This window comes from Chironomus tepperi, unplaced genomic scaffold, assembly GCF_022539635.2.
Source record: "Chironomus tepperi strain 1889 unplaced genomic scaffold, CSIRO-AGI_Ctep_v1 contig_439, whole genome shotgun sequence".
Lineage (NCBI taxonomy): Eukaryota > Metazoa > Arthropoda > Insecta > Diptera > Chironomidae > Chironomus > Chironomus tepperi.
The window spans coordinates 1-13,805 of NW_027226561.1; the positions used below are offsets into that span (position 1 = coordinate 1).

The 13,805-nt window shown below is 33.6% G+C and overlaps 2 protein-coding genes and 1 pseudogene across 2 annotated transcripts; 1 reads left to right on the top strand and 2 right to left on the bottom strand.

The window, feature by feature from the left end:
• Nucleotides 1-2,906: 2,906 nt before the first annotated feature.
• On the bottom strand, nt 2,907-5,675 carry LOC139097834 (secretion-regulating guanine nucleotide exchange factor-like; annotated as a pseudogene).
• A 3,939-nt stretch (nt 5,676-9,614) lies between these two features.
• On the bottom strand, nt 9,615-10,535 carry LOC139097835 (antigen 5 like allergen Cul n 1-like). The gene is made up of 5 exons (XM_070649785.1): nt 10,437-10,535; nt 10,296-10,313; nt 10,070-10,226; nt 9,957-9,985; nt 9,615-9,836 (listed from the first exon to the last, which is right to left on the bottom strand). Exons 1-5 carry the CDS (start codon nt 10,510-10,512, stop codon nt 9,811-9,813), a joined length of 306 nt encoding a protein of 101 aa, XP_070505886.1. The 5' UTR covers nt 10,513-10,535; the 3' UTR covers nt 9,615-9,810.
• An 843-nt stretch (nt 10,536-11,378) lies between these two features.
• On the top strand, nt 11,379-12,101 carry LOC139097833 (uncharacterized). Its single transcript, XM_070649784.1, has one exon. The coding sequence runs from the start codon at nt 11,379-11,381 to the stop codon at nt 12,099-12,101; it is 723 nt and encodes a 240-aa protein (XP_070505885.1).
• Nucleotides 12,102-13,805: the final 1,704 nt, after the last annotated feature.

Sequence of the window (13,805 nt, forward strand, 5' to 3'; positions counted from 1 at the left end):
ACCATAAACCAAGATCAGTAGGATCCAGTTCACTTCTAGACCATTAGAACAGAGATCAGTAGGATCCATATAACCTCTGAGCCACGCCAAAACAAGATCCAGTTGGATCCATATAACTCCCAGACACATAAAAAACAAGATCCAGTAGGATCCGGATTCACTTCTAGACCATTAAAATGAATCCAGTAGGATCCATACAACTTCCAGATGCACCAAAAACAAAGATCCAGTAAGTCCAGTTCACTTCTAGACCATTAAAATAAGATCCAGTAGGATCCATACAGATGCACTCAAAGCAAGATCCAGTAGGATCCAGTTCCCTTCTAGACCATTAAAATGAGATCCAGTAGGATCAACCAACAACTCTGAACACATAAAAGCAAGATCCAGTTGGATCCATGCCAACTCCCAGACACGCAAAACAAGATCCAGTAGGATCAGTTCACTTCTAGACCATTAAAATAAGATCGAAGTAGGATCCATACGAAAGCTTCCAGATGCACTAAAAACAGCTTATCAGTAGGATCCAGTTCACTTCTAGACCATTAAAATAGATCCAGTAGGATCCATGCAACCAGATGCATAAAAAAACAAGAGATCAGTTGGATCCTTATAACTCCCAGGCACATAAAAATATGAATCCATTTGGATCCATATAACTCTGAACCACATAAAGAAAACAAGATCAGTTGGATCCATACCTTCCAGACACATAAAACACTAGTCAGTAGGATCAAGTTCACTTCTAGACCATTAGAACGAGATCCAGTAGGATCCATGCAGAAAACTCCCAGGCACATAACAGATCCAGTTGGATCCACTTCACCAACTCTAGACTTGCATAAAATAAGATCCAGTGGATCCAGTTCACTTCTAGACCATTAAATGAGATCCAGTAGGATCCATGCAACTTCCAGATGCATAAAAACAAGATCCAGTAGGATCCAGTTCACTTCTAGACCATTAGGAGCAGAGATCAGTAGGATCCATATAACTCCCAGACACATAAAAACAAGATCATTGGATCCAGTTCTAACAGACCATTAAAATGAGATCAGTAGATTCAGTTCAATTTATTTTTTGTTTGTTTACAAAAATGTATTTTGCAATAATCGACTATAATTTGGACAAAAAAAGACAGTTTTACATCTTGTGCCTTAATGGAAGCATCTTATGGCTCCAAAACAATACAGTTCTTGCCATACCCATTCCCTACAGAAGCAAAAAAACCCGAAGTTTTAGTATTGAGTTTGAAGAGAGATATCGTACAAGTTAACTAACTAACTAACTAACTAACTAACTAACTAAAGCAGAGATGTGTTTGCGATTTCTCTGCACTGGAAGCACCAATCAAGATGCGGTTTTCACTGTTGGATTGGTATTTTCAGGCACAGACTTTCCACCATTGGAAATATTTGTCAATTCTGTAAGTCTGATGCAGGAAATTAAAAAAACTACAAGAAATTTCAAAATACCAAAAGCAATATATTCACCCAAATTGAAAATTTGGTGTGAATATGATTAATAATAATATATTGTTAAATTAGAGATTTTGCAAAAAAAATGAAATTTTTGGTAGATTTTTCTGCGGAAGATCAAATAAATCTACATGAATTCTATCTTCCTGTAGACACTTTTTTTTGTCTACTGGAAGACAGTTGTCTGCGGAAGATTAAATCTACCGGAAGACACAATCTTCCGAAAGACAATTTTATTTGTCTGCAAGAAGACAACTTTCTTCCGCAGATAAAATCTTTATAAAGAAATTGTCTTCTGCAGAAAAACTGGCAGATTGCAACACTGACTCATTGAATATTCAATAATTCTCTGAAAATATCAATAATTTAATCCATATGTATCCAAAATATATAATACCCCAGATAATTCCGTTACATCAGACAATAACAATGAATTTTTAATAACTGAAATGAAGCTAAATATTAAAATTCCAAATAATAAAACAGAGATAAAATTTTTAAATAAATTAAATCCTTTGTAACTTTGACATCCGAAATTAAGCTGTACACTTGAAATTCTGGTTAAATTGACAATGAGCTTTTATGCTGTCATCGTTGTAGATAAAAATGTACTCAATAGAAAAAATGTGTTAATTGTTTTCGAAGCTTTTTTTGGATTCGATGAATTATTTATGGAGATGTTTGGCACACAAAGTCAGTTTGATGAGTTAATTATTGTAAATTGATAAATTTTGATCTTAGATATTAAGGAGCGACATTTAGCGGTCTTAACAATATTTAATTCGGACAATATTTGAAGGTTTACTTTTTTTAGACCGATTCTTTAAAACTAAATTTAAAAAAGCCTACAGGAAAGCTGTCAGCTCATTGATATTTAGAGCTGTGCTTGGGCGTTTTGTGGCTAATAATTGCTTAATAAATTAGGGTGAACCACGCCTCTGCACTCAATAGAACTACAATTTAAAGTGAAATCATTACCACTCCTTTACTTAAAAATAAATAAAACATTTAAATATTAATGCTTGAATTGCTTTTGACAGTTCAATTTCATTTTCGTAAAGTTGATGTTTGAGCTTCTTAGAAGGATATACTGAAATTATTTTAGGATTCCAATCTGAAATTGCGGACATTTTAACCAATTTCTTTCATTCTCAGAAGTAACTTGTATTGAAAGTTCCTTTTTAGCACATTTTATTGTAAAAATAGTTCAAATTTAATGTGATTTATGCTCAATGTACAATGTTTAGCAGTAAGCAAAATTCAAATAAATTATCCAGTATCAAAAAAAGCTACTTTGATTGCATTTTACATCTGCATGGAAATCTGTCATTTATCACATGTTTCGAAAGCACCTGTAATATTACCATGGATTAGTCCAAAAAACTTTTTGATATTATTCTATTTTGTTTGTAAAAGTGAAAAACTTACCATGCAAAATCAGCACCAGCAATAACCGATACAATTTCACTAATATGACTGCATAGATGTAAAAGTTTTGGCTCAATTCTATATGAATAATTCAATATTGGATATAAAGTGAATTTGTTATTTTTCTAAATTGTAATGCTTACATATCGTCATCAATATCATGACCACAATTTCGGTGTTCATTCCATCCCCAAGTGTAAATATCTAGTCCAGATTTCAAAATTCCATGTTCAGCTCCAAGTGCAAAATCATTCACTGGAAAAATTGAACATTTTTGAGGCGTAATGATTTCATTTAAATTTTTATTTGCCAGTTCCCAGTTGTCCATAATTGTTTCGTCCATAAAGAAATAGTGAATTTGATTCTGTCAAATATCCATTGTGTGTCCATGCAGATTCAAATTTCATAATTTTCTCGGACGTTTCAATATGACTGCACTGACCAAATTTATTATCCCCATGTGCATATATCACATGTCTATCAATAACATATGAAATGTGATTTTGACCACATACAAAATGTGTTATATCATTCTCAGTTATAATGACATTGGATATCAATTGGAGCCATTCGATTGAATTATGTTCAACAATTTTATATGACGCATTTTTATCATTTTTGAAATGTTTCAATAGACCGACGATGAAAATGTGACGAGACATTGTGAGGATTGCAGTATACTTGAGACCAAATTGTATATCAATTGGCGTTTCATTATCTGGTAATGACAATTCCATTGGTTCTTTGATAACTGACATGTTTGGACATCCCAATTGATTGTTACGATTATTTCCCCACTAATAATTTATTGTCATCAGTAAATGCCGCTGTCATGTCAAATCCACAAACTACGTCTTTAAATTTCTTATTTAATTCAAGTCTCTTGAATGTTCCTTCATATCAATGGTGAAAAATCACTCTTACCGCTATGTGTAAATCACCACTTCCATCTAGAATGATTGTGTGACGAGCACCTCCGCATATCTTCTTTATGTCTTGAATATTGATTTTACTTCTGTCGGAAGTTCATATTCACTTTGTTTATCTAAACCTAATTGACTGTAACTATTTGCTCCCTAAATTGAATTAAAAGCTTGATTATTTATAATATTTACTGATTTAATAGATGAATTGATTACCCAAGCATATAATCTTCTGGTTGTCATGATTAATAACTTCTTAGAAACCCTAAAACTATTTTAATACACTTAGAAGTATTTTTAAATGCTGTAAAACATATGTTGACTTGTTATTGTTTTGGTTTTGTTACGTATACGTAAGAGTATGAAATCACAGTGGCTCCCCCTCTACGTGAAGTCAATTTATATTTCCAAAATTTAAAGAACCGTTTAAGTTGACCATTTGAAGAAGGTTTTTAAAACGGCTGACTAGAAGATTTTACAAAATTACAAGTTTTTTCTGTAATTAAGTAACTAATCAGTTATGTCTAAAAGAAATCCTAATCAACGATATTTACCTAAATTAATTATTCTGCTTCCAAAAATGTTTAAAATAATTTAAAGAATAATTCATCTTTTAATCTCGATTTCTAAAAGAAGCAATGAATGAAGGTTTCGTAAAAATTAAGCCTAACTTGATAAGTAAAGGCATCAACTTAGATTTTATCAAACATTTTGAAAATTAAAATCCTAAGGATATTCATTTAATAAAATTTCGACAGTTATGAAAAGATCAATTACTTGGAAAATCTTGGATAAATCTATCTATGAAAATGTGGATACAAGAACAAAAATACTATGAAAAATCAAAAGCGCCATCTATCTGTCAAATCATTTTTATTTCAAATTTCTTAAACCCGCTAATGAACTGCTAGAATTTACCATAAGCAATATGTACTTAATCTTTGAGATATAAATTTCTAGAACTGTAACACAATAATTAGACTGCATACATAAATTAGGTTTTGTTTTTGCATAATTGCTAAAAATGAATCAATCAATTCGAAAATGTACATAACCAAGCAGCAATATGACTCATTTCTGAGACCGTTGTAGGGAATCATCCATCATATGCCTTGTGGAAATTGCGATTGCATTTCATGTGATGCAACGAAAGTAAATTGAATCATGGTGTCGGCAAACGCAGTTAATTTAAATATTTCCATTTTTATCATGTTGGCACTTTGTTTTGCTGCAGGCTTTACTGAGTGAAACATAAAAATTTGTATTGGTAATGGATTGTTGAGTCTTTGTTGTTAGCCAAGTTCTGTGTACCTTAAGATAGCTACCCTACTTATCCTGGCATATACATAGTTCAGGTCACTTGCGGTGTATTCAGCTATATCAGTGAATCTCACGTTAAAGAATTAACATTTGATCTGTTTTAGATTCAGACTTATCCTTCCCCATCCCCTCTTTATGAATAATCACAAAAAACTATTATTTTTTAAAAAAAGCATGAAAACCTTTTCAAAAGAAATTCAAAAGCACTGTTAAGCTCTTAAAAGCACAAAAGCTAATGGACATCCAACGTAAAATAACAACAATAATTCTCATGCTTAATAACATGAGTGTTTCATCCGTAACAACTACATTTATATAAATTTACAGTAATATGTACATCTGGTTCAGATGAATTGTGAATTTGTGTCCTGTATGATTTTTCCCAGTTGTAAAAATGTTCAATTGGGGAGCGGGCAGAATAAATTATAGTAAAAAAAGGATGAAGCCGAAAAAAGTCATGTTTCTTGCTGTTTTGACAATTAAATGACATGTTAATTATAAAATTACTCTTCATCTCACTCTCCATTATTGTCTTTCCGAGAGCAGCATCCACAAAAACAAAAATATTTCCGAATTCCCAATCCATGTCGTTCAATTGCCAGCGAAAGAATATATAAAAATTGGTAAATCATAAAGCTGAATTTGCGGTATATCGCACAGTATAAACTACAAAATATAAAACCGAATGTGGAAATTGTGATAACAATATTTAAATGAGGGCAATTAATCTTTCAGTGAAACTGGCATAAATTGCTATCATTCGCGTGAAAATGCATGAATATTTTATGAACAAGTGTTTTATTTTGCCATTTTTATATTTTACGGGAGTGAATGTTGGGAAATGCCAACCCGTCGTGTCCAAAAAATAAGGGAATGTATACGTAAATTAATGTTACTGGTGCTGCTATGGGACACTTGATAATGAACGTGAAAATTGTTGATGTTGATTTATAATTGTGTAACTAAACATAAAACATGTAACTGAAATATTATCCGTCGACGCAATATGATGAGTGACTGGATTCACTGATACACAACAGTCGGAAAAATTATCTAAAGTACACAGATTTATTGCTTTAAAAAATTGCAACTTTTTTAACTGACTCGTAAAACAAATATTATTATATTTTTTAAATCAAGAGGAAAAATAAAGAAATGAAAATTCATTTATAATTCATTGAGGATATCAGCTTTTTGCTTTATTTTATTTTTTGAAATTTATGCTTTATTTGCTTTTTATATTTAAAAAAATTAAAAATTGTATCCATTTTAATGAAATTGACATCCATTCCTTGTTTAAATATACTTGACCCCAAGTTTTGTCATGTAATAGTGTTGAAGCTGGGGGAGAGAAACATGCTTACTTTACTGCCCTTGGTTGGAATTCACAAAGGCAAAGGAATCCAAGTGCTCCAAGAGCAGCATGACGTAGGACGGTAATGAAGGGCTGCAGTTAGATGTCAAAACTGAGAATTTGCACAAGCTTTGCGATGCAGTCTACAACAGAGTCAGATATAAAGCATTTTGTAGCAAAATAGGCTCCAAGTCGGAGCATGGTTCCAGTAAGCGTAATTAAGTAAGACCTACAAGTTATATCACGCTCTTAGGGAGTGGGGGTCTTGAGAATTCGCTATGCTTCTTACATTGAGGTAATGGAGAAGAGGAGTTTCAACGTTGATTTTTGGCAATACGTAATAATTGTATGGCCCTTACCTAACGATGTTTACACTTTTACATCACGATTTCAATTAATTTCATCACATTTTAAAAATAAACAGCTCACCTTTTACTGGATTGCTTTAGATTTGTAATTGAATTCTCATGCATGGATATAATGAGTTTTGACGAAAAACCCTAACAAATTGAAGAATATTTTCCAAAAAATAGAAGTTTGGCTCCCATAAAAGCCCTCCAAATACGCCTCTACTTAGATCATTCACTTGACAATCTTGACATTTTCAAAAAATGACAGCCATAAAATTAATAAAATTTTCATTTCCAATATAAATAAAAAAATTCATTAATCGTAGATTCAATCATCATCTTTGGTTGCAATAAAGAGGAATTTATAAAGTTTTTAAAAATGAAATTGTTAATTTTTGTACTTGTTGCAATTGTTTCATTTGCATCTTATGTAGCATCGGATCAAGGAGAATTGGAAAGATTGAAAAATTTTGATTATAGACGTAAGTAATACATTTCCAAAATTATTGGAAATTTGTGCCTTAGTTCAACGTGACTATGGTTTCAAATTGAATTCGAAAAAATTCGGCATCGCGCTGTGTGCCCTTGATGCTAGCTAAATTGTTTTAAAGCTGCATAATCCTCTGGGGAAAGCATGTCTTAAAATCTAATTGGATGACCAACTTAAGAAATTTAACATTTTTTTTTAACTTTTTCAGAATACAGTTCACACTAGAAGTTCCACAATGTGACGTCCACAGTAATTATAAAGTTTTTAGACGCATTCCAGGTCAACACGATTTTGATATTCTTCAAGATTACTTTTACTGTGTATCAAACTTCAAAATATGCTATCCATATTCTTTAATCCATAATTTGCTGTTTTAAATTGGTTTTCTTTATAGTAAAGTATGGACTTAGAGCATAAGTCAGACTTTATATAGTTGATTTTTATTTAATCTTTTCAAAATTATTAATAAATTTAGATTGTTTATTATTTTATCAAAATTTTAATTTTTTATTTTTTTTAGTTCTAGTTCCAGTTACTTTTATCAAATAAATAAAAATATAAAATTAAAAGTTTACTTCAGATTTTGGTATGAAACTACAGCAAACCAGATCAGTCCAATTACTTAGAAATAAATAAATAATTTGTACTTGGTTTAATTATGTGGATAGCTTTTAAGACTAAAAATGTTTACGCTTTGGATGTTGAAGTTTAAAAAGAAGAAAGTTAGGAAAAGTAAAATTTTCTTGAATTTTATTGATCGATTTTTTAAGATAAAAACGAGCGACTTTTAAAACGATAGAAATATGATCTTCTGATATGTAGCAATAATCCCTGGATACTTTATGTAGATATGGAAATAAATATTAATTTAATGAACAAATCAATGTATTTGGTCAGCAATAGAGTCAGATGGAAGTACTTTTATAATAACCTATTCTCCAAGTCGGAGCATGGTTCCAGTAAGTAAGTAAATAAGTAAATCAATGTATTCATAAATTTTTTTATTATTAATTCATAAATGAATCAGAATTGCATGATCAATTAATAAAATAAAAGTAATAAATTTGAATTGAGTGACAAAGCAAAATTTATGGAAATTTTAATAATTTCACACATTTTAAATTTGATTTACTTTAATTAAAATCAATAAATTCAATATTTATTTAAAATAAATCTCAGTTTTCCATCCAACTTAAGTGTAACGAGAACAAATAATTATGGATTTGAAATTTTTGATGCTTTTTGTATGTGTTTTGTTCCTTTGCTGTATTGTTGCAGGGTACAACTATCCAGATTCTGACATTAACAACCAAAGTTAGAAAACAAAAGAAAAAATTAAAATTTAATTTAACTTTTATGTCTTTAAACTTTAGGACCAGATCTTGAAAAGTATTGTAAACATAATCCAGAATACACCGACAGTGAAGAATGCAAGTTTTATTGAACTGCTTAAATGTTAAACAAAACTATATTGAAGTTTATAAAATCTGAAAACCGTAATTGTGAAATCTAAAAAATCAATTACGAATACTTAAACCTTGTAAATTAAAAAAATGTTTTTCAGCCTGTCCACCATGTCCTGATAGTGACTCTCCCTGTGGTTAAATAGCTGTTGACAATTATAAATGTCCAGGTCTTGGAATTTATTCAATTACTTATATGTCGAACTTATTAATTTTAGGTCAACTTTTGAAATTATTAATAATTTTAGAATTGCATAAATTTCAATAAATATTTACTTGAATTATAAGCTCAGTTTCAGTGTAGAATTTAAAGTAACAAGAATCTATTTTTCATTTTTATACAATGACTATAAACTTTTCTGTAATGTATTTGATTGCATATTGCATCATTATAGTTGCATCAAACAGTAAGGAACAATTCAAGAAAATTAAGAAAATTTTTGAAAAATTTATTTATATTCCAGTCTGCCCTCCATGTTCTGGCGATCACTGCCCAACCTGTGGATAGAGTCAATAAAATATTAGTTAATTCAGACAACAAGCTTTGCTCATTAAATATTTGCCAAATAAATCATCCAATTTTAATGCCTTCATAAAATAAATATTGAGTAAATAATTTGCAAATCACACAAAAAAGTCAATGCATTAACACACTAACCCAAATTATTTTAAAACTAAACATTTATATTCACTTCCAAATTTACTACGAACTGCTTTAATTCAGTTAGCACACTGTTAAAAATAAAGCAATGTTTTTCATTTAAAAATGTGCAAATTTTTATTCATAAATTCAACTGATTGCGCATTTTATTAATACATTTGATTAGCATCGATAGGTTCATTGACATTGCACAGTGCTTTATATCGTGGATTTGTTCCTCTAGAGCATTCAGTAGCAGATTTTCCGCACTTGTAAACTTTATGACGATAAGTATTTCCTGATGCATAATTGCATGCAATTAGAACATTTTTGGTGGTGTCTGAGAATCTGGAAATGGCACATCCTATGTGAGCGTTGCTCTGTCATTAACTGATGGATTGAGAATTTTAATATAATTAGGTTGTGAAATTCTTCAGTCAAAAGTGAGAATTTTTGGAAAGGTCCATAGTACAATTCTTCATAAGGTCTTTAAGACTAAGAAAAACTTACCCATTTGCAGAAAATGTTCATAATCCAGGCTAGAAAGGAGAAAAATTAATTCATTATTATCATTATTTCATCAAAGCATTTTAAGAAAAAAAACTTGAAAAAACTTTTCTTACAAATTTTTCCCACAACAACTATCGACAGTCGTTTGATTAGTTTGTCGATATTCATAGAACCAGGATTGAATAGTCTTAATTATTGCCGTTGTTGTAGCCATAAATGATCCTGTTTGTTGTTGAAGTGCTAAATTTTGTCCAACGTTTTTGAATTCAACTATAAAATTTATAAACATAGTCTAGAATAATAGAGTTGTTTTTTAAATAAATTAATGAACATGCTTACATGTGTTTCTGCAAGTATCTGGTTTTTTTTAAATTAAAAGAAAATAGTAAGAATTTTTTAAAATAAAAAAGTCAAAAAATGTGAAAACAATTAAAATTTCTTTATGCTATCAAAGCCTTTTCATCTGACGCTCAATCTTACCAGCATTCATTTTACATTGAAGAACGTTCAATTTTGCGAGATTTTCCAGTTCAGTTGACCATTGCATAGTTGCCATTCTACTAGCTGAACAAAAGCTTCCAATACTTCCAGAAGCAATTATATTTCTGAATGAGGTAAGAATAAATTTAAGAAAATTATTATTACTTTAAATTAATTATTATAAAAATTATTTTTAGGTTTTAAGAGCTTTATATGTATGTTTCGAATAGAATAAGTTGGCTTATCGATGGGAGTGCAAAGGGTAGTGATGCGCAATACAGGTGTTCACCGCCCTTTCAGCCTCTCCTACCCAAGTACCTACTTCCACCTCCTCGTGGTGCATTCCTGGCTATGCCAAACCGCTAAGGCGGTACGGTACTAACGGAGCAGGTTAAGTTTGAGTGTGAGGCCTGGCGAGCCCACCCTCGTTAAGCATACGATAGCCACGAAACGCATAGAGAAAAATCAACGGACGGATTTACCAATGAAGACCCCAGCTAAACACAAACGGACTAGAGACCTTCAACTCAGCACGTGGAATGTCCGGACGTTATCACATCCGGGAGCATTGCAGGTTTTAGTGCTGGAGTTGAGACACTATAGGTGCAATATTACAGCAATCCAGGAAACGAGATGGACAGGAAACAACGTTTTGGATGTCAATCAATTCAGGGTTTTTCGCAAGTGGTCATGCTACGCAGAGGATTAGGGGCACTGGCTTCATCGTTGATCCTGTTTGGAGTGAGAAAGTTATCGATTGGGCCTGTTAGTGACAGGTTGTGCGTATTATGGATCAAAGGGAAATTTTTTAACATCAGCCTCCTCAATGCTTATGCTCCTACGAATGAACGCCCTGAAAGCGAAAAGGATGCTTTCTACTCGCTATTGGAACGAACGTATGACAGCTGTCTCAGAAGTGACATAAAGATCGTCATCGGTGATATGAATGCCCAAGTCGGAAGAGAGAAGACATTCAGACCAACAGGTGGATCCTTTAGTCTGCATCCTAAGTCAAATGAGAATGGATTGAGACTGATAAACGGTTGCAGCAATGAATATGAGGATAAGTTCAACGTATTTCCGACGAAAAATACCCGCAAAGCAACGTGGAGTCCACCTGGAAGAGGAAAGAAATGTCAAATTGATCACATTATGATTGATAACCGTCATGCATCAAGCATTCTGAATGTAAGGAGCTTCAGATATGCACATTTAGACATCGAACACCATGACTCAGATCATTATGCTGTTGGAGCGAAGATCCGTTTCAGAGTGAGCAACATCGGGCGTATCAAAAGCACGAAACAGAAGAAATACGATGTAGCAAAACTTAAGAATGACACTGTGAGAGCACACTTCAATGCCCCATCCGAGCAACAGCTAGAAGTTAGAAATGGTGAGGCGTCGTGGCAAAATTGTCAAGCTGCAATGAAGCAAGCTGCTGAGGAATGTCTTGGGTATCAGCAACCAGGAAAGAAAGAGTGGTTTGATGACGAATGCAGGAATGCAGTCCAGAAAGTTATTGATGCAAATAAAAAGATGAGAACGAGAGCGAGATCCGAAGAACTGAGAAAACTTCAACGAGATAAGAAGGAACTTTTGAGAGAAAGAAAAGAGAATTTGACAGACAGTGTCTTGATGATATCGAGGAACTGCAGTCCATGAATGAGTCAAGAAAGTTCTTCAACGCAGTTAAATTTGCTAGGAAGAAATTCCATCCAAGGGTAGCTATCTGCAAGGCCAAGAATGGGGAGCTCCTCTGCAGTAAGAGTAAAGTGTTGGACAGATGAGGGAACACTTTCAAGAATCCCTAAACGGCGGTGAAGGTGGTCATGGCAGTGAAACAAGCAAGCTGTATGAGAAAATGATGGCAAGGATTGCCCTGAACCGACAGTAGATGAAGTACGTGAAGCCATATCTAGACTTAAAAACAACAAGGCGCCAGGTGAGGACAGCTTACCAGCTGAGCTGTTCAAGACTGGCTGTGCAAAACTAGAGGAGATAATGCATCAAATTATTGTACAAGTCTGGAGACACGAGGCATGCCTGATGAATGGACAGTCGGAGTTGTCTGCCCGCTTCACAAGAAAGGATGTAAGCTCACTTGCAGCAATCCCGCGGTATAACATTGCTTAGTTCTGCCTACAAGGTGTTCTCAAAGATACTCTCATCAAGACTAGAGCCTCTTTATGAAGACTTTCTCCACGATTTCCAGGCCGGCTTTAGGAGAGGCGATCGACAATTGATCAGATCCACTGCGTAAGACAAATCATCCAAAATGCGATGACAAGAATACAGAAACTCTGCACTTGCTCATCGATTTTAAAGCCGCATACGACTCAGTCAATAGAGATGAGCTGTGGCATCTGATGGCCGAATTTAAGTTCCCACATAAGATGATTCGTCTTTTAAGAACAACATTGCTGAAAGTCCAGAGTCGTGTTAAAGTGCAAGGCTCTTATCAGAGAGTTTTGAAACTCTAAGTGGGCTTAGGCAAGGTGATGAACTTTCCACGAAGCTCTTTTTAACATCGTCTTGGAAGGAGTGTGCAGGAGAGCACGTTTAACCGTGTGGGACTGTATTCAATAAGTCAACGCAGTTAATTGCGTACGCGGATGACATTGATATCGTTGGAAGGAATTTAAGGTCTTATCACGGAGGCGTACTCCAAGTTAGAACGTGAAGCCGGACGTTTGGGATTATTGGTGAATGAGGATAAGACTAAACTCTTGATGGTTGCTGCGTCAGAAAGAACAAACAGCGAGTAGGTAGTCATCTAAACGTCGAGAGTAAACGTTTTGAAGTAGTCGAGAGTTCAAATACCTCGGGTCATTTGTAAACAACAAGGCAGACGTTACAATCGAAGTACGCAAGCGGATCCACTCGGCATATGGTGCATTCTACAGCTTAAAGCACCTCCTAACATCCAAGAGTTCATCGAGAGAACCAAAGTCATGCTGTACAAGACGCTTATCCGGGTCATTGCGCTTTATGGTTCAGAAACCTGGAATTAAACAAAAGCTGATAAGGTCGCATTAGGTGTCTTGAGAGACGATTGCTACGTGCGATTTATGGCCCTGCGAAAGAAGGAGAAGAATACAGGACTAGACATAATAATGAACTTTATCTGTTATTCCAGGATGCAGATATAGTGACAGTATTACGAGCGAATCGTTTGAGATGGGCAGGGCATGTATACAGAAGGTCAAGTGACGCCCCTGTCCTTAAGGTAACTACTTCAGACTTTGTGGATGGCAAGAGATCGCGTGGAAGACCAAAGAATTCCTGGATTGCATGTGTTGAAAAGGACGCTAGAGTCCTTAATATCCCGAACTGGCAGAAGGTTTCGAAGGATAGAGCTGTCTTCAG

What these genes read in the sequence shown, in the direction of transcription:
- LOC139097835 (XM_070649785.1), bottom strand. Translation starts at nt 10,512, where the DNA reads ATGGCAACTATGCAATGGTCAACTGAACTGGAAAATCTCGCAAAATTG. An exon ending in AGTTGTTGTGGGAAAAATTT is followed by an intron (nt 9,986 to 10,069) that starts GTAAGAAAAGTT and finishes TCTCCTTTCTAG; the next exon opens with CCTGGATTATGAACATTTTC. An exon ending in TGAACATTTTCTGCAAATGG is followed by an intron (nt 9,837 to 9,956) that starts GTAAGTTTTTCT and finishes TCAATCCATCAG; the next exon opens with TTAATGACAGAGCAACGCTC.
- LOC139097833 (XM_070649784.1), top strand. Translation starts at nt 11,379, where the DNA reads ATGAATGCCCAAGTCGGAAGAGAGAAGACATTCAGACCAACAGGTGGA.